The 19,599-nt window shown below is 51.3% G+C and overlaps 4 protein-coding genes and 2 non-coding genes across 6 annotated transcripts; 2 read left to right on the top strand and 4 right to left on the bottom strand.

Annotated features, from left to right (window-relative positions):
- Positions 1-655: 655 nt before the first annotated feature.
- On the bottom strand, positions 656-4,781 carry LOC121593045 (protein extra-macrochaetae). Its single transcript, XM_041915085.1, has 2 exons — positions 1,615-4,781; positions 656-1,364 (listed from the first exon to the last, which is right to left on the bottom strand). Coding segments are annotated over exons 1-2 (459 nt in total). The 5' UTR covers positions 2,073-4,781; the 3' UTR covers positions 656-1,363.
- Trnaq-cug lies at positions 3,436-3,507 on the top strand. The gene has a single exon. It is a non-coding gene; the product is annotated as a tRNA-Gln (tRNA).
- Positions 3,859-3,931, bottom strand: Trnak-cuu. Its single transcript has one exon. It is a non-coding gene; the product is annotated as a tRNA-Lys (tRNA).
- A 487-nt stretch (positions 4,782-5,268) lies between the features above and the next one.
- Positions 5,269-6,855, top strand: LOC121593043 (heterochromatin-associated protein MENT-like). Its single transcript, XM_041915078.1, has 2 exons — positions 5,269-6,498; positions 6,583-6,855. The coding sequence occupies exons 1-2, from the start codon at positions 5,424-5,426 to the stop codon at positions 6,705-6,707; spliced, it is 1,200 nt and encodes a 399-aa protein (XP_041771012.1). The 5' UTR covers positions 5,269-5,423; the 3' UTR covers positions 6,708-6,855.
- A 2,210-nt stretch (positions 6,856-9,065) lies between these two features.
- Positions 9,066-13,858, bottom strand: LOC121592375. The gene is made up of 3 exons (XM_041913777.1): positions 10,934-13,858; positions 10,300-10,491; positions 9,066-10,178 (listed from the first exon to the last, which is right to left on the bottom strand). The coding sequence occupies exons 1-3, from the start codon at positions 12,134-12,136 to the stop codon at positions 9,120-9,122; spliced, it is 2,454 nt and encodes an 817-aa protein (XP_041769711.1). The 5' UTR covers positions 12,137-13,858; the 3' UTR covers positions 9,066-9,119.
- A 762-nt stretch (positions 13,859-14,620) lies between these two features.
- On the bottom strand, positions 14,621-19,525 carry LOC121592501 (cell division cycle protein 27 homolog). Its single transcript, XM_041913998.1, has 5 exons — positions 19,292-19,525; positions 18,719-19,077; positions 18,344-18,419; positions 18,127-18,274; positions 14,621-18,056 (listed from the first exon to the last, which is right to left on the bottom strand). Exons 2-5 carry the CDS (start codon positions 18,740-18,742, stop codon positions 15,191-15,193), a joined length of 3,114 nt encoding a protein of 1,037 aa, XP_041769932.1. The 5' UTR covers positions 18,743-19,077; positions 19,292-19,525; the 3' UTR covers positions 14,621-15,190.
- Between the last annotated feature and the right edge of the window lie 74 nt (positions 19,526-19,599).

The raw sequence follows: 19,599 nt of genomic DNA, 5'->3' as shown, positions 1-19,599 counted from the left end.
TAGAAACATGCATGGAGAAAGGATGAAACATCGTAAATAAATCTGGAGAAATGGAACAACAGTGCAGTTCAATATTTTCCGTCGGCGAGATCTAAACAATGAAAGAATGGGTCTAATCTTATCTTTATCAATATCCGAATTAATTTGTACCGATCCTTTGCGATCTTCACTTTTGCGCTGTGCAGGACTTGCAGAAAATGGTGGAATGATAGAAATTATGGATTCAGTTCCAGTTCGATGTCGTTCGAAAGCGAAGAGCGTAACGTGTCCGATTTGCTAAACCATGTGAACTATGATTGTACTGCTCCGGCTACCGGTAGTCATAGATACCTACTATAAGCGTGATTAGTATGACTTGTAGTGAGTCGAATGACTTGGAAATAGAAACATTTCAAAGCCACAGTAATTGTTTTATTGTGTGATATTGTTGAGCTAAGTTTTGTGGAATAGATTTAAAGGCCAGACTGCGGCCTATGATGAGTAAGTACACGAAACTTGTTCGACAATTGTGCAGCAATTGTTGAACACTAATATACAGTAGTGAGTAACGAATGAAACATGATGTTAAAACAAACCAAAATAATCGAATCAGATCATGGCGCCGGATCGCTCAAATGGGATCAGTGTTGACAACATGTGTAGAACTTTGCTCAGCTAGTGTTAATTACGGTATTTATTTTTAATATACATTCATCAACCAAATTAGCGCTCCGAAACGAGGAGTTCTGCTGCTGCAATGGCACCGAGACAGTTGCAACACTGCTGTAACGGTGAACACACGCACAGACACACGCACACACACACACATACACACACACGTACACACACGTACAGATCACTCCGTTCTGCTGCGCTGGTGGGCCGACTGGCCCCATAAATGGTGCCGCTGTACGGGGCACAGCACGGCACAACACTCTGGCACCGGAGCATCCTGATACATCCTGAGATCATCTCTGGCCGGAGTCGAGGGCTGTCCCTGGAACCTTGGCAAGAATCCGACGACCTTTCCCCGGTTGGCGGTACAGCCGTTGGCGTTGGAAAGTTGTGTTGAATTGGACAAGTCCCACCAACTTCCGAAGGGTTCCCAAGGGCTCCTACACCGCTCTTTTCGTTTCAGTCCTGTTCAGTTCGACGAGGACGAGGAAAAGAAAGAGTAAGGATCTTCAGCCGCGCTTAGTCGACGTCCTCCCATCGATGCTGCCAGTTGAGGCTTCCTCGTGCGACTCAGTATCGACGGAATATCACAGATGTTGTAAGCCAATAGTTTGGAACAGGTTCGTGCGGCGGAGCGCTGCCCTGCAAGAGCGCAAATCACCCCTTGGCGATGTACCACGGGCAATCGAGTGACAGCTGCCGTTTGCCATCTGTACGATAGGATAACAATTAAACATAGAGAGTGGATTAGTTGCGAGTTAGGGTGAATGGGAACAGGTGCGCATTTATATTGAAGAGTTGTAGAAAAACTTTTAGCAATAGCAAAAAAACCATGCTCTCTTTATTCCTATTGAGAGTCAAACCTCAATAACACCGCGCGCGCACTGGAAGAAACTTTTTATTTGGCCCAAACAATACGCCCCAAATCAAGGCCTACTGTGAGTAGAGACACACACTTACCAAGGCTGTTGTAGTCCCTCGCCAATAGCGTTAATATTAGAGGCGGAAACATTGCTCCCACTGCTCAAGATGGTCGCCAGTGGTTGCCTGGATGCTGCTGCTGGATGCGCCGGTACAGTATCGATTGATTCCACCATGTATCCAACTTGCTGTTGTTGCTGGTGCTGCTGCTGCTGATGCTGCTGGAGTACCGCCAACGAGTCGAAGCTGTTGACGGCGGGATGCGAATCGAGTGCATTTTGCAGCTCGCAGATGTAGTCGATAACGTTTTGGATAACCTCGAGCTTGGACAGTTTGCGGTTTTTCGGCATGAACGGAACCAGCTCCCGCAGCTTCGACAGATACAGCTTGATTTCGTCGTTTTCACCATCTCGGTGGCGCTGCACTCGACCCGTCGCAATCGCCGGCAGCGATGCGCCACCACCATTCTTCGCACACATGGTCGTGATGGCCTTCATATTCGTGATTTTCCACACAGTGCCACACTATTTATTCTGCCACAAAACTGTTCGCCTCGAACGAATTCACCTCACAACACTCACTACTATACTGCTGGCGCTGAATAGGGCTGACGATGTTGTTACAAAAGCGCTATGAGAGCAGCGTTGGGCACTACCACACCACCTTTTACTACTAAAAACTCGAAACACTTTTGCACTTTCGAACGGTGACGTGAGCACACTCTTCTCTGCTGCAGGCACCACCGTAAGATGGCTGCGCCCTGAGTTAAAAATCGATTCGAATAACGACGACGACGGCGGCGGCGGACGGATGGACGTGGTAAGCTCGCGTGCGTGCGTGCGTTCCGGAGAAGAGATCAGAGAAGACACAACTGTAAAACGGCTCGGGCCAGAGTGAGAACTGGGAGAACTGCATCTACGCATGATGGTTTCCAGCGGGTACGGACTCGAGTCCCGTTGGTGAGTCTGCTCTCTCTCTCTCTCGCGCACGCACGTATGTGTTACGCAGCAATCGTGCCGTTTCCCTCTTCTGCCGTTCGAGGTTATGTTGGTGTGTTCGGGTATGCTCTCGCGCACCGCCGTACGGGTGTGTGCGTGTGCGCTGCATGAAGTTTGTGCCATGGAAGCATTTATGTTGCGGGCAATAATGCTGCACAGCGGAAGCCTGTCGACGGCCCCCGGCGGGGTAGAAGCGAAGAAAGATAGGCTTGGCTATGATCCATGTATGGCTCAAGTAGCTTCCTGCCGATTTGAAGGGCAGAAAAGATTTTTTTTAAAAGTCCCATACCCGCCAACGCTAACGAGAAAATGTTTTACCTGAAATTAAAATCATACTTTCTGTACTTGCTTGTGAACTATATGCATTTTAAGAAGGGTAAAATAATTTCGAGGTATCAAAACATGATTCGAGGTCAGAAGAAGTGTTAACAGTTTTACGGACAGCAATATGGGGCTGCTGTAACAAGTTGTAGTATCTCGCTGACCTGTTTTGGCCTACACACACACACACACACACACACACACGTCTGTCTCACCTTACGATGTGCGCGCTGCTAATCCGTTGAACGAGACGAGAGCAGGCGCCCACTGACTCTGGGGGTCGTGTGTGTGTATTATTGTTCAGCTGCATTCCTCTGCGTTTGTTTCGATTGTTTTCGATTCATCGCACGCTAAGTGACTCGCAGCATCACATCGTTAGAAGGAAGCGGGTACGCGCGCAGCTCTGGCTTAACCTGCCGCGACGTCGTCATGCAATGAGGTGGGGGAGATCGGGATCGTAGTTTGATCAAAAGTGGTTTGAGCAGCCGCAAGCAGGCGCCGAAGGTTTTATGTTTGTTAGTTAGCGGCGCAGTGGTAAGAGGGTTCCATGGTGTAACGGTTAGCACTCAGGACTCTGAATCCTGCGATCCGAGTTCAAATCTCGGTGGAACCTGCGAGAGATGATCGATCTTTTTTTTGTTGTGTTTTTTCCTCTGATGTTTTTTCTTCTGAATTTCATAGCTCACTTGGCCATTTAATCAGTTGATGACAGAGCGTACCGCGCAACGGGCTAATTTGGTTACGGTTGCTTAGTTACACACAAATATGATGCATCCACGTATGCGTTTTTAGTCTTTTATCTGTTTCATATGACGTTTAACGAAAGAGGTTGAAACAATATTCAGATATGAATGGAATCAACGTCATACTTTTCTCATCTATAAATTTACCTTTTACAAGAGACGTGTGTTTTCTCTGCAGAGAATTTTAAAACATAGATCAACAAAAAACGATGCTTCACGCGCGCCCAACGTGGGGCTCGAACCCACGACCCTGAGATTAAGAGTCTCATGCTCTACCGACTGAGCTAGCCGGGCTTGTGGAAAGAGGGCAGATTATTTACAATGGGCCGCCCAGTTCGTTTATTTTTAAATTTTCATCCCTAACCACATTAGTTCACATTACATAAATAGTGTAACGTGATTTGGTTCGGGTCTTCCTTCGTCGTATCTAATTCTGTGACCATTAGAACATTCAATAAAACAAAAAAACACACGTAAAACCCCTTTAATTTGGCCATTACTTTACACAGGGCTGTGATTGCCACAACTCGTATCACATTGGTGGTTTCACTTAGGTTTCGTGTGTTTTTTTTCCGTTGCATTGTTTCCTGCTGTGCCATTTCCCGTCCCGGGCTCGGCAGCAGCAGCAGCAGCTTCTTTCGATTCCCACGTTTGGAAGCGGTGCGAAATTTGTGCAGCTGCAAGCGTGCCTGTGGGAATCCCTTGGCTTTTTTTCGAAGCCCTTCTTCCTCTCCCTCTCTCTCACTCTTGCTCACACTCTCTACCTTCACTCGGAGAGTTTTTAAGCACCGCGTGTGGGAAATGCAGGGGACGGGCGGGCGCACACAACAACACATCTCTCACAAACCGTGTGCATGTGGCCGCTGAACCCCTGGCCGCACACTGTAACTTAACTCCTTGCATGGGTCGTCCGTGGTGCGAGTTGGGGGCCGCGCCGTCGTCGTCGTCGTCGTCGTCGTCGTCGTGGGTGATGATGGTGGCCCTTCCTTTTATCTAGACAGCCAAGACACGTGTTCGTATTTACGCACGTGTGCTGATTATCGATTTCCGTTTCAAGATACGCAGCATGGGCGCAACGCCAGCGCAAAAGCCGGAGCGGAGCCCTAAACTTCATTAAATTTCGGTACAACTGCATGACCAAGGGCCAACATAAAAAAGCCATATTTACAAAGTTCTTATTGTTCGCTAGCTCTTTTTAAATATGGGCAACCAAGCATTACTTGCATCCATAACTAAAAGAATCAAGCACATACATGTATAATGAAGCATTTAGGTGCGATGATGATGATGGTGCTGATGATGGTGGTACCCGCGCGGGTTGAATGATTTTTCGTCTTGCTTCATCCCACCTACTACCCCAAACATCGCTCGCTTGATGTGTTTGTTCTACTACAGCCATGGCAAACACCTCACAGGAATGTGCAGCCGATCGTGTGTCCGTCCCGTCCAACGTGAAGCTCAGGGATGGCCAGCAGCGAGCAAGCGAACGCGCGAGAGTCGCCCAGAAAGTGGTCAAACAGGTTTTGAGTGCAAGAAACGCGAGATGATCTCGACCGCATACGCAAACCGGGAAGAAATCACCGTCAATCTGGCGCCCGCGGGAGACTTCGGGGTCGGCGAATGATGCCGTAACGGAGAAGCAATCCCTCGGTCATTGTAACTGGACGTGTGGGGCCAAGCCATAGCACGCACACACCACCACAGCACACCGAAACACTCCGACCGAGCGTGTACCGAGCTTACCACCCACCCTTGCTCGGTGTGACGACCTTTGGCAGTGGTGACCATGAAGTTGGCGGCGGCCGGTTTTGTGGCTACGGCAGCGCTGGTGCTGGTGCTGTGTATCGCCGTAGCAGAAGGACAAGGAACCACCGGCACTGGGACCATCGGGACGGACGGTGGTCCGGATCTGAGCTTTGGCGATGCCGACTTTTCCGTGCAGTACTTCAAGCAGTCGTTCAACGCTTCCGGCAACTCGGTCGTGTCGCCGCTGGCTGTCCGGCTGGCCTTCTCGGCCCTGTACCAGGTGACGGACAGTGGGACCCGCGAAGCCGTACAGCGTGCCTTCTATCTGCCCGCGGCCGTATCGGACGCCCGGGCGAATGCCGAGCAGTTGGTGAGGGATCTGGAGCAGAGCCGCTTCCTGAACGTCTCGTTCGCCCTGCTACAGTCCGAGGGACAGCTATCGCAGGAGCTGGAAGATGCGGCAAGCGCCATTTTTCGCGTGAAACCTCGCACCGTGGTGTTTGCCAATCGACGGGCCGTTGTGGAGGACGTCAACGAATGGGCGCTGCATGTCACCGGGGGACGCATCCGCGACTATCTGGCCGAATCGGACATTGACGTGAACGCGGAGCTGATGCTGCTGAACGCGCTGCACATGCGGGCCGACTGGGCGCAGAAGTTTGCGATGGAGCAAACCGTCGGCCAAACGTTCCAGTTCCGCAACGGGCCGGCGTCGGTGGCGATGATGAGCGTCGCGCTGGAGGTGCTGTACTACGCCCAGCCCAAGTTCCACGCCGTCCAGCTGCCGTACAGTGAGGAGAGTGATCTTACCATGTGGATCCTGCTGCCCCACCGGGACGGTACGTTCGAGGAGCTGTTCGAGCTGCTGTCGGCCGAACTGCTGGACGAGCTGGAAACGTCGGTCACGCCGAAGATGGTGGATCTGTGGCTGCCCAAGTTCACCATCGAAGACAGCCATGATGCGCGGGACGTGCTGAAGCGCATGGGCCACGAAACGCTGTTCGATCGGGAAGGGTTTGCAGTTTTCCGGGACCACAAATCTATGCTGGGAGCGCTGAAGCAAAGCACCTTTGTGCAGGTGGACGAAAACGGCACCGAAGCGGCAGCCGTTACGTGTAAGTTTTTTATTGAAAAACATCACACCATCGAAATTACATCTGCTAACTGATCCGTTATTTTTTAACCCTATTTCAAAACAGCCGTTGGGACGAAATTCCGTGTCCGAAATACACAGTTCCGGGTGGATCGGCCGTTCATATTCATCATCAAGAAGCTGTCGATCGACACGATCCTGTTCGTGGGACACTATTCTAACCACAACTAGCTATTCCGTGGGCGAGAGGGACGGGTGCTGATCGACAGTAGTCTTCCGCCAAATCCGGAAGTGGATACATAAAGTAATGATACAGTTTTAATGGTCAACAAAAAAAAAAACAATATAAACTCCACATTCGTGTGAGACATTGCTTGCAGGTGCTTGTGTCGTGAGACTCACGTCCCAAGAGTCTATTGAGAAAGAAAATAGAACCGTAACAATTAAGGGAAGCGAATAAAAAAAAAACACGCAGTAAACAAACCCACTGCCCTCGGAATCGATTGCACACGGTAGGACCTCAGGGGAAATTAAAAAAAGGAAGGAAAAGCAGATGCTAATTGCATTTGCGCTGCGGATGCAACTGGCGAGGCGCACATGCTCTCTCTCTGGGCCAACGCTTGCTCTCCCTGTGTTTCCCACCCAGGTCGGACCAGGAGCGCCTATCGCGACCCCCTGGAAATCTATCGAGCAGCCGTGCGCACGGGGTGTGGATTATTATTAGGCCGGGAAGCATGTGGAAGCTCGCTGTTATAGGGGCTGGCGGAAAGTGAATGACATGACGCACATATGGCGCCGCTACCGATATAGGCAGATGAGTCGCGCACCGCACATCTTGCGTTACTCGTCAGCAACGCGCAACGGCGGCGCAAGACACACGCGCGCGCTCATTGACTTTTCCGTTTGCCAAGCCATCTACGATTGCTTTTCCGCTTCTGCTCTGCACGGGCGCAAGGAAATGCTGCTGCTGCTGCTGCTGCTGCTACCGAAGTCAAAGGCGGCTAGGCAGCGATATTTTTATCCATCCCAGCGCCTAACTGCCGGTGTAGAAAAAAAGGTGACGTTACGTTGCTGTGCTCGCGAACAGCCGCAGCCGCTATGCCGCTTCTATTGGCAATCGCTTTGAACGTCAACCCTCACGCCACCGTGCCACACACTTCCAGCGACCCTTATCGCATCCAGCCAGCTGACAAAAGCTGAACCGAGAGCGCTTGGCCGGCTGCAGACAATCCGCCAAAGGTGTAGCAGCACACAGAAACAACGGTTACCGCAACAGGGGTGAATGGCTGTAAGGACCACAACACGGGAGGAGCGTTGTTTCTCACGAGACCACTGTCAGCTGTTCCGGGCAATCGTTCGTGCAAGGACGGGCGAGCGCGCGCGCGCTTATTATTTGTCGACGACGGCGCTGCTCTCTGCAGCTGATGAAAAACGCCACTCGCCGTGTCGTTACGATCCTTGTGCGGGTCAGCGGGTTGTGCCGCGTTCGCTCCTCGAGATTAGATACCTCGCACCGGAAGGACTGACTCCGTGCGAGAGGACTAGCCCAGGCGAGATTGCTTTGATTTGGCAAGACGTGCACAAAAGTGTGTTCTGCAGCAGAAACCAAATTTTCCTTGCGCGTTTGCAGTTGCCGGCTGGCTGGCTGAGAAGAACCGCCAACGGCGGAAGCATTAGTACCAAACACATGTCGCCCGACGTCGATGTCCCCTCGGATTGGCAGACAGGCAGGCAGTACACATGGCCAGCATCTGCCACTGGTAGCAAATGGTTTAGGAATATTTTATTTTCCAAATTAAACTGCACTTTCCCGAGCGATAGGGGGTTAGAGCCGTGCACAGGGGCTAGAATTCCAACCGTTACACGCTGGCCAAACGATTCCGCTTTTTTGCTGCGCTTCTTGTATTGACATTGATTTTCATCACTCAATTAGAACAGCGTTGTGTTTGTGTTTCGGTGGGATAGATTTAAAAGGCTTCCCGATGCCAAACGGGGTTCGAGTGCGCGCATAATATCGTCGCATAGAGCGAAAGAAACAAAAGGTCAAACGAGTTTTCGAAATGGATGGAAGCGTAACAGCAACGGCCGAAACACGGGTGGCACCTGTTTTACGCGCTTTGCTGGCGTATTGTTTCTTTCCTCGGGTAACAACTCTCATGGGAACCGCTCTGTTACACGAGGGAGGAGGAAAACGTAAAAAATATGCACCACTTATCTTGCAGCTCGATCGCTACACATTTCCATGTTCATGGCCACCCAGCTGTGCCGTGGCAGGGGTGTCTTTCTTACACCCCTTGTGGCTTATACACCACCGGGACCCTTGAGACAATTACAATCAAAAGACACCGTCCACCGGTACCGGTGGACCGGAATGAAAGGGACATGGTTGGTGGCATTTGTTGGTGAATTTGCATTTACGCACCTTGCCGCCACCGCTGGCTCCGTCTTGGTTGACTAACCTTGCGCGTTTGGTGGCTCCCAATCCGTCTGTTACGCATTACGCAAACTCGCCCCCCCCCCCCCACCCCCCTCCACCCCGACGCATTGAGGTGTCACCGGACGGCCGATCGATCGATGAAGGGGATTTTGTCCATTTCTATTAGATTCTTTTATTGCTCAACTGTACAAACACATCCGTCCTACTCAAAACTGTTCATCGGGATCGATGTATTTGGAAAAGTTGCCCACTTGCAACACATTTCCGTCCATTGTACGGCGTATGAGAAACATAAACGGACGGTTGGCGTGAAACTGAAACTCGCTGGGTGTGTCCGTTGGCGCGGGAATGCCGCTGCCGCTCTCGCTCACCGCCAGGTAGCAGTGCTGAATGAACCCATTCAGCCGCGTCCGGCCGGAGTCGTGAAATACGTGCAGATCGTCTATTTCGAACACTCCACCATAGCCCAACTTTCCCAGCGTTTGCTTTGGGTCAGTTTTTTCGCGCACGAAAAACTTTGGCAGCTTTAGATCCGTCCAGCACGACTGTAGCCGCTCATCGATCTGCGCCAGGTGGGCCGGTTTGATGCTGTTCACGATCTGGCGTAGCTCCGTGCCGTCGTACGGTAGCAGCACGAGCATGGACAGTCCGCTGGCTGCATCGAAGGGCATGTCCACCACCTTACAGCGGAGCTCGTTGTGCAGGCAGCGACGAACGAAGGCTGTCGTGTGCATGGTGGACACGCGCTGGGTTGGCGCATTTATAAATTGAAACAGCTCCAGCGCCGTATCGGCAGGATTGAACCGAATGGCCAACGGTGTCAGCACGGACACACCGCTGAACAGCATCAGCTTGTGGCAGGGAGGCAACGAAAACACATCGCCCTCGCCGATGAAATCTTCAATCTCGGTGTTGGCACGCTGGTAGAAGGAATTAACGGCCAGCGCGGACGGTATGTCATCCGTCAGATCGACCGGCTCGACCGTGGTCTGAAAGGTGCGGTGAAACAGTCGCTCAAACTCACTGTCCAGCCGGAGCGTTTCCTCCACCAGCACGAACGAAAGTGCCTTCAGGTGTTGGCCATCGTGCAGCCGCTGAGCTAGCCGTTGCTGCTGCTGAATGGCTGCTTGCACATCTTCCGGCAGCCCGAACGCGACCTGGAAGTCTTCCTGTACTGCAGCACCGGCAAGCGGATAGAACATCGACAGTGCCAACCGCACGTGATACGGCGAGACGGCACAGTTGCACTTCTCATCGTAGCATGCCTGGCGATTGAGTCGAAGCCAAGAGAGTGAGAGAGAGAGAGTGAGAATACATTAGAATGTGAGATGGGGTTATGAGATTCGCGGAATGGGGGGTAGGGATGATGATGATGATGTCACGCACCTTGAAGTACTCGAGCGTAAATTTGTTGTTCGCCGCTACAATCGCATCATCCGTCGTAGGATCTAGGAAAGAGTTTGCGAGAATGGTACAACAAATGCACGGATGTGTTAGACGCAATTGTGCGTGTTCACTTGCGGAGCCAAACGAAACGGCACCCCAGCAGCTTGGTGCGCAAACGATGGTGCAAAACACCTACCGGGGGGGACATCGATGGCCACAGAAGAGGTCAAGAGCACAGACAACAACACCATATCGCGCTTCACGAACCAACGCCAGACTCACGACACGAACCGCAGCTCTCGCATACGCACCATGGTGCGACAGTGTTGCGAAATTCGCTCACCCCAAAAAGCGACCGGCCGGCACACAACAACATTCGCACAAACGTTGAGAAGCATTGCTCCGCTCTCGCGAGACAAACGTAAGCAGCAGCATAGCATACTGCGATTCCTACAACAACGCTACGCAACGATGCCAACTTTCGGATACTTGAGGTTGATGTTGTGTTTGAGCAAAAGGAATGATTCTCCCGCGCATCGTTTGATGTGTGTGTGTATGTGTGTGTGTGTGTTTCTCTTATTTCTCTAAAAAAATCCAGCACAGTCAACAAGCACACGCTCAGCGCCCATCACACTTCCACCAGATCGTGGGGCCTGTAGAGGTGACCGATGAACAGGAGCTGCTTGGAGGATCGCTTCACCAGGGCAAACAGAAACGAGCGTCCCACGTAGAACTGGTAGGCGGCCGGGGCACTGCGCTTGCTGAAGCTGTGCACCGTGGCGACACCGCCTGCTTCCGCCGACCGTTCGTGCACGCTGATGGCGGCCCGATGCATCACCCCGTCCAGCGCGGAATCGTGATCGTCGAAGAAGCGCAGCTCGCGCAGCCGAAACAGCGCGTCCAGCCCGATCGTGTCGCGCAAGAAGTCGGTCGCATTGAACTCCGTCTTGATCGAGAAGACTGGCACCACAATCCCGGCCCGCTTCATGCTAAAGTGCGCCTGTATCGCGTCAAAGTGCTCCGGCTCGAGCGCCTTTACAATGCGGTCCAGTTCGGCGTCCCGATCGGGCAGCATAATCCACAGGGCCGAATCGCTGCGCGAATGGAACGGCAGCTCGAGCACCTCGATCTCCAGCTCCGGGATGCGGGCGAACCGGAAATCGCCCTCCTTGAACATGGTCGTCGTTTGGTAGAGCTTGTCGATCCAGCCGGTCCGAAAGTCGCGCGCGATCGTGTCCCGCGCATCGAACCCGCTCGCAAACGGTGGCCGGAACGAGCCGGCACTCAGCTGTATCATCTGCAGCTGCTTCGGCACATCGCCGAGGAACAGCGTGTCCCGGATGAGGCCGTTCGTGCGCATGCTAAGGAAGTGGTTGGCCCGTCGCACGACACCTTCGCGCTGGGCGAAATCGAAGTACATCAGCACCGTGTCCAGGTCCTCGTGCATGATGTCCCGCATGCGGGCATCCACCTCGCGAAATCCGTTCACGATGATGCGGTTCTTCATGCGAAAGCCCTCCGAACCGCCGACATCGCTGAGCGTGTAGTGCAGCAGCTTCTGGTTGATGATGAACTCGGTAAAGTTGGCCGGCAGACCGAACACCTCCCGCAACCGGTCACGTGTTGTCCCGGTTGCGATCGAGTACAGCATCGCTATGCTGTTCTGCAGGGTGAACGGTGCGACGACCACGTTCTGCTCCGGCTTGAACGCCGCCTTGTACAGGCTGAGGCTGAAGTTGGTGGTGCTGTACGGGAAGCGCAGCTGCGTCAGGCCGCCCACACCGGAACCGGATTCGGCCAGCACCCACAGGAACAGCACAACCGTACCATACCACATGACGCTCGGTTCTCGTACGTTCGAACTCGCTCGCACGCCTCACACTCAACTGCACCAGCCCCGTACCGGATTTCGACTGCAATTCCGCTTAATCCGTGCCCCAAACCCGCACGCAAGAGGACTAGGGCGAACGAGGGCGAGGGCGAGCGAGGGTGAGTTTTAAAAATAATATACACCTCAAAATAGAAACAATTTGACACAATTGATCGGGCGCGGTTTGTTGATGCAGCGTACGAGGTACGAGCGAGTATATGATTATGATGGGTACGGACGACGTCCGCTAGTAGCGTGATGATGACCTCGCCGATGATGCTGTCCGTCCTTTGCCCCCGTTGGGGTTTAGTGTTTATGCTGCACTCACTGCGGAATCACTTTCGGTACATCACTGTCCAGGCAGGGCTGAGGCCACTTTAGAATCGGTCACTTTGGCTTGGTTGGTTGCGCGCAATGCTACCATCAACAATGGTGTGGTTTGATGTGTTTGTAAAGTTGTTTGGATGATGCAAAGCTACTCTGCTACACCCAACAGATAAGCCTAGTACAGACGCAATATGAGCGTAGTTGTAGCAGTGACCAGTGGTTACATACACCGACTCACTGCGTGATTGAGTGATTGGATTTAATCGAAGCATCTATGCAGCCAGACAGTCGACCGTCGTCCGATCTCGATCATTTCCTCTGACGTCGACAGGGCGAAATAGTTGGTGCGTATGGTGATCATCATGATCGAAACTTGTCTGATCGTATGTGATCAAAACAGTTTAAGGGTTGTATCGAACGAAGCAAAAAACCCCTTGTTTATAAAGGTTTCCTCTATTAAGGAGATCCTCAACGATTTGGCGTACTTGTTCATCCATCCTACAACATTATATAAAGGATTGCAATTGTTCAATGACGGGCTTGCCACAACAGGTACAAACACGTTTCTCTGACCCATCCGCCACACTCATCAAGGACCTTAAGTGCTTAATGTGCTGTGTTGTTTTACCATACACTGTTCCTCGTTCCTTTTTTTTTTTTAACAAAACCCCGGGGTTTTATTATCCTTTCCTGTTAGGCGGACTGCGTTCACAGAGGCGGCTTCATCATGACGAACGTCCGTCGCTTCATCTTATCTTCCCTTCGGTGCAAACTTATGCAAAAAGGCGTTTCAAAATCACGTTCTCTCTCCCAGTACGGCCCCGAACCGTGCTATCCCTGTGTACCTGTTTCCCGATCGTCAGCGTCTCCTACCTTTCGTCAATGGAATGGCATGGTGGAGGTGCTTCCTTGAGATCGGGGCAGCTTTTTGGGAGGGTTTTTAAAAGATTGCTACGGTGGAAATCGTGGGAACAGGTCGTAAAAGTAACCTTTTTACGGCTCACCGTCACCGGTATATCTACCCGCCGACAACAAACAGGGACAGTGCAGGCAAACAAAAGGCCCTCAGGCCGCCCCTCCGAACAATCCCTTGGCTGTTGCAAGAGCAGGCAATGCATTTATAAGCTGTGCTGTGCTCGACTCACCCCATCAAACCGCCATGATGGCTATGACCTTGCATGACCGGGGGATCCTGTTCTGCCTTTTTCAATCACTTCATCCCGCACACCGAAAGCTTGGAAGGCTTCGGACCCGGCTTGGTCTCTCTATTTTGCTTTGCGCGCTCCTTCGCATGTTTCCGCGGGCCCTGGGGAGGCGAAGTTGTTAACTTTCTTATGTGTTCAACATCTTCCTGGCTTCACACTTGCTTGTTCTTCATTGCTGCTGCTGCTGCTGCTCCCTCGTTGACGCACACGTGCAGATCATAAAGCCTCGCCTACTATGAGGCCCATTAAAGAGCCCGTCGTCTCCTGAATGATTTTCTTGATCTTTCTTTTCGGATGCTTTATCGCTAAATGTTTTCCCACTGCGCCGCTGCTGCTCAAACACCACTTCCATCCGTTCGGCTGAGGTTGAAGATTCTTTTACGTTTTGTTGTTGCCCTTCTGCCTTGGGTACAACACTGCTGAAAGAAAGTTTTTGGCTGTCGGCACAACAAGTTCAAGAAATTCTCAGGTGCGCATAACTCGACGATGCATAACGGTTGTGTATTGCTTTTCCTTTTTTCCCTTTTTTGTGCCTTGATTGCTAGTTGGAACTTGCCGTGAAGGTTCGTTTTTTCCCATACTTTCAAGCGCTGCTGGTGCTGTTGTTTTCTGTTACAATATTTACATAATGAATGTGATTCGGGAATGCATATCCTGTTTAGACGCTCGCAAAGGTCCACCTTAAGAACACTCTGTTTATTCAACTATCGTTTGTAAGCATCAACCATCCATCCGAGAAGCGGTTATGAATGTTTGGCATCTTAGTTGCGATAGGCAAAGTAAATATACAATGAAAAGATAAACGTAAAGTTTGGTTGATTTTAAGTTCGGTAACATCATATCATCACTTACCTAGCGCGTTGCACTGCACTGCACTAAAAACGCACGCACATCGCATGTCATCTTTTAAATTAAAAGCACGAAACCGATCCGAGTCCGTGATAGTGTGTGTGTGTGTTTGTATGCTCTGCTGTTTCCTGTTCTTTATTCTTTTTTTGTTTGGTGGGTTTCCATAAAATGAATTTGCAATAAACTGCTACTTATGCTTAAATGGAATAACAAAAAGACGCAATTATAAACGATTAAATCTTACACATGATTAGATGAACCATTGATTACTAAGAGAAACACAGATTCCAATGACAGACCAGTAGTAATAGTAGTAGTAAAGGAGGGGGAAAAGGAGGCATATAGAGAAGAGACGAGAGAATTGTATCATTTACCAAGATTAATATTCTACATTTGATCACACGCATTTTGGGAGGGTGGAGGGGATGTGGGGGGAGGAGGGGGAGGCGAGGGCCGGCAGCTTAAGCCTATGACTGACTGCGCTCGAAAAGCGTTACCGACGGCGGGCAACGACGACCGACGCGACTGAGAGGACAGGACAGCGTATAAGCGCGCGAGTGTGTGTATGGGATTTTGTTGTTTCGTTTTTGTTGTAACGCGCTCGCAAAGTCGCTACGCCACATCACACACCTTCATGTACCTAATAGCTGTCACTATCGTAAAAATTGTTTGCTATTATGTCTAGTGACTCATTTCGCATACTGACTGCGGCAGTCGAGTCGTCGCTAGAGCCATGCTCGAACCCCAGCAAGTAGTCCGGATCGATACTACTGCTGCCCGCTTCCGGGTCCAGGCTGACAACGCCGCCAATTTTGTCTTCCACGTCGCCCCCGTCACCGTGCGCCGCACTGCCACTTCCCGCGGCACCACCGTTGGTCGAGTCGCCCCCCGTCCTGCTTGATTCGCCGGCGCCGCCGCCGCCGCTGCCGCCGCCACTACCATCGATGCTGCTGCTACCGTCACCATCCTGCGTCCGAATGATGGAGTCAAAGTTGTCCTTAATCTGATTGTTTGCCCCCTTCGAGCCGAGATCCGTGGCCCAGCTAAGGTGCATCAGTGCCAGATCGACGTTGCCCAGCTTTTTGTGAATTTTGCCCATCAGATAGTACACCATCGCTTCCTTTGGCACGATCTGCTTCAGTTCTTCCAGCTCTTTGAGCGCTTCGTGGTAGCGTCCCATCATGAAGAACATTGACCCGCGCTGGAACTTGCACTGCGGATTCTTCGGATCGATTGCGATGGCCGCGTTCAGCGTCCGGATGGCCTGGTCGGTCTTGCGCAGGAAGAACTGCATCACGGCTATGTGCACCATGATGACCGAATTGCGCGGATTGATCTGCAATGCTCGGCGATAGTGCAGCTCGGCCAGCTCGTGCCGTTCCTGCTTGCAGAATACTGTACCAATGCCGAACCAGGCATTGTAATGGCGCGGGTCGTGCAGCACAGCCAACCGGTACATCGAGAGCGCCTTGTCCAGCTCCTCGGTCATGACCAGCTCGTGCCCGAGCAGGGCATAGCTGTATGCAAACTCTTCGTCAACCTGTATTGCACGGAAGAAGAACTTGATCGCCGTTTCGTGCTCCTTGTGCGCGGAGAAACAGTTGCCCGCCACGCACCACGTTATCGGCGAGGTTTTGTCCTGCGCCATCAGATCCTGCGCCAGCGAGGACAGCACTACATCCTTTTGCAGATGCCACAGATCGGTGCTGTAGATTTCCATGTACTGCAGCCGGTACGGTTCGCGCTCGTGGATGTCGTGGAAAATCTGTACTGCCGACTCGTAGTCGCGCATTTCGTGGTAGGCCAGCGCTATCATGCTCTTCACCCAGCTACTCTCGTAGTGATGCAATGGAACGTTGGAAAAGTGCTCAATCGCTTTCTCGCATTCGTAGTTTTGCAATCGCAGATACCCGTGCCCTAGCTCCCGCAGAAGCGTCATCAGCCCATCGGCGCTTTGTTTCTTCAGCTGCAGCACCTGCGCTGCCATCTTCTGGGCGCTGTTGATGCTGTTGTTCAGCAAGACCTTCTCGTTCAGCAGTGGCGAGGTGCTATCGTCGACCGTGGATGTGATGGTTTCGATCTTTTCCTTCACCGGTGCATCACCACCAGCACCGCACACCGAGGACTTCTTCTCCGGGATGTTTTCCATCAGTGTTGTGACGCTGCTGTTGATTGTCTTCGAGATGCGCTGTTTCGTTCGCCGGGGCGGTGACCGTGGCGCCACGAATTTGTTGTTCAATTGTGGACTTTTGGCGTTCTCTTTGACTGAGTTGCTGTTGCTAAATAGACGCGAGCTGCGCCGCACATTCTGGCCCTGCTGTAGCGCACCGCCGGTCGTGTTGGGTGTGCGCGGTGTAGTGGTCAGTTGGTTTCCTGTTTGGCTGAAAACGATCGGTTTGGTGTTGGTGCTCTGTTGCTGCAGCAGCTGTATAGCTGCTTGCTGAGGATGGTGCGGCGACTCGTGCTTGCGATTGATGATGTTGCCCATCGTGCCCAAATTGTTGTGGTGATGGCGGCGCATCTTTTTGTTGCTGCTTAACAGCGCTATCTTCCGGTTGGGAGCCACGGCGAGCGGATCGCCTAACGTACCGTCCCCTATCAAGCCTTGACTTTGCTGCTGCTGCTGTTGCTGCGGTGTTTGTTGCATGCCAGTGGCGAATTGCATGAACTGAGAGCCTTGCTGCTGTATCAGTGCCGTTGGACCCGTCTGCCCCACCGGTGTGCCCATTTGCACCAGCTGCGGGGAAGGTGTCATGAGAAACGCTATCGGTTCGTTGGGTGTGTGTATGATCGGTAGCACCCCGAAACTGGGCGTCGTAGGGCTTATCGTGGTGAGATACTTAAACTGCTGCTTTCGGAATGGTGTATTGTGTTCCGTGAATACATGTGTTGGCGTCTGATCGCCCGCGCTCAGATTGGCCCCGCCAACGCGTATCGATCCGACCGAATTGTTAATGTACGAGTAGTTCAGGTTCTGTTGCGCGGGGACGTACGGTGCATTGCCAAGCCCCATCCCTGGCGGAGCACCAGGCGGATGGTGATTGTTCGGTGTGTTGACGTTTTGCGTAAAGCACTGATCAACCGGCGTTGACGGATTATCAATGTTGGCGCCTAGTTGATCCGAGCTATCGTTGCCTGCTGCCGCCGGATCCAACACTGGCCCGCTAGTATGCACACCCGCGCCGCCAAACCACACGATGGAGTTGTAGTGATGTGCCTGGCTTGTTTGGAAGATATCAGTGCTAGTCAGCTGAAACACGCTATCGGGGTCCGGCTTCTCTCCCCGGCTACATAAATCTGCGAACGATTGCCACAGGAAGGGGTTCAGCTTGACAGCTCTCCGACTGGCATCGTTCGCGAGCTTGGCTCGTTCAGTCTTTAGGCATATTTTTGAAACCAGCTCCAACGCGAAGCATGCAATATCACCAAACTCCTTCACTATCTCATCCAAATGCCTTTGCCTGAGGTGATCGTCGTTTATCAAGGCGTTTTCCGCTTCCGAGTATCTGCAACGGGAGCAAGATGATTATCGACATTAGCAAGCCAACATTATCGGCGGCAGTAATGAGTTATTACTTTTTTAAATCAAAGGCGCATTTTGAAAGAAGGAAGCGGCACTGCGTGGAACGAACGCTTTTCTTCGAAAGCAACCAATGCGCCAAATGTTTTTGTCCGGATCGATAGTAACACGTTGCCAGTAGGAAAATACTCTCCTCAGACTCCACTGCAATGAAAAAGAATGGAATGTTATCATGTTCAGTGCCATTCAGTCGCTGTACAAATGTATACTCACCTTCAGCGCAAAGCCGTTCGGCAAGAAACGTGGCATCTTGATAGTGGTAATGGTTCAGGCAGTGCCATATTGCGGCCTGAAATAAGAAAACAACGAACAAATAATGACAACGATGTTTGTTGTGCAAATATCAGTATTGCGTGTCCAATTATGCTATCGATTGTGAGAGCCTTGCAAAACTTTACTACACTATGGGGGCCACAACAGATATCGATTAGTCCAAACTTATGACGCCGTTCAGCGGGCCGAACAGGGTTATGTATTGCGCGCTCTGCTATTAATAACAAATGATTGATTTTTCACGGCGCGACCATTCGTTTTGTAATTACTGGGTTATTTGAGACTTTAATCAATCGTCAGCTACGATAACTTTACCTGCACAGGTTCTTGAACGATCATCACAATTTCACTTTTCTCACTGCTTCTTTCAAGTTCCGTGGGACTCGTTCAATATCCGGGGTAAGGCTGGATGTACCAGGTATGCACGAGTATCACACGCCCAGCTTCTTTGGTCTCAAGCCTGTTTCATAGATGTAGCAATAGTAATAGCAGTACCGTCTTGTGTACTGTGCCTAGCACGGCTCTCGGAACATTGCATCCAATGCAGCACTTGCTTGCCTAGACTGGGGTTTCCCGTTTTTGGCCCGTTCCTGTTCCCAGTCTCTGTCTAATCCGGATCCCCGACTTTTGGATTCGGTCCACTCTTGACGACTTCCTTAGGATGCAGGGGCAAGCTGTGAACGAGCATCGGAAGGGTAAGAGAAAACAAAACAACCGAAAGGCAGTGTTATTAGTGTGTTTCGTGCGTCTGCAGTTCAATGACGTTCGTACGGCGCTGTAACCAGATTACAACGTCCTTCTGATTATGCTTTTTTTGTAAGCAAACTTTTCATTGAACTCCAAACTGTTCTTCTTATTTTTCCTGTTTGTTGCTTGCGACTCACTCACCAGATAATGCATGTTATTTTCTATTGTTACGCATGGTTGCCACGCTCACCCGAGCAGAAACACTTAAGCTATGGTGCACTGATAGCCGATATCTATTTGGATAGTATATTTATTTACATTGGCCTTTGATTTGCACTAAAAATGTGTAATTTTTCTCTTCTAGGAAGTAAAACCTCCTCTCGCTTGCCTTTTCGATATCTGTCAAACGTGAAATGACAGCTGAGATGTGCTATGTTTTTCTGGCTCGTTGATTCAAATTTGTACGTTTGGGATGTTTTGTTTTATTTTTGATAAGTTACGAAACAAAA

The sequence above is a fragment of the Anopheles merus genome, chromosome 2L, assembly GCF_017562075.2.
Source record: "Anopheles merus strain MAF chromosome 2L, AmerM5.1, whole genome shotgun sequence".
Lineage (NCBI taxonomy): Eukaryota > Metazoa > Arthropoda > Insecta > Diptera > Culicidae > Anopheles > Anopheles merus.
This window is presented reverse-complemented; position numbering and strand designations above follow the sequence as displayed.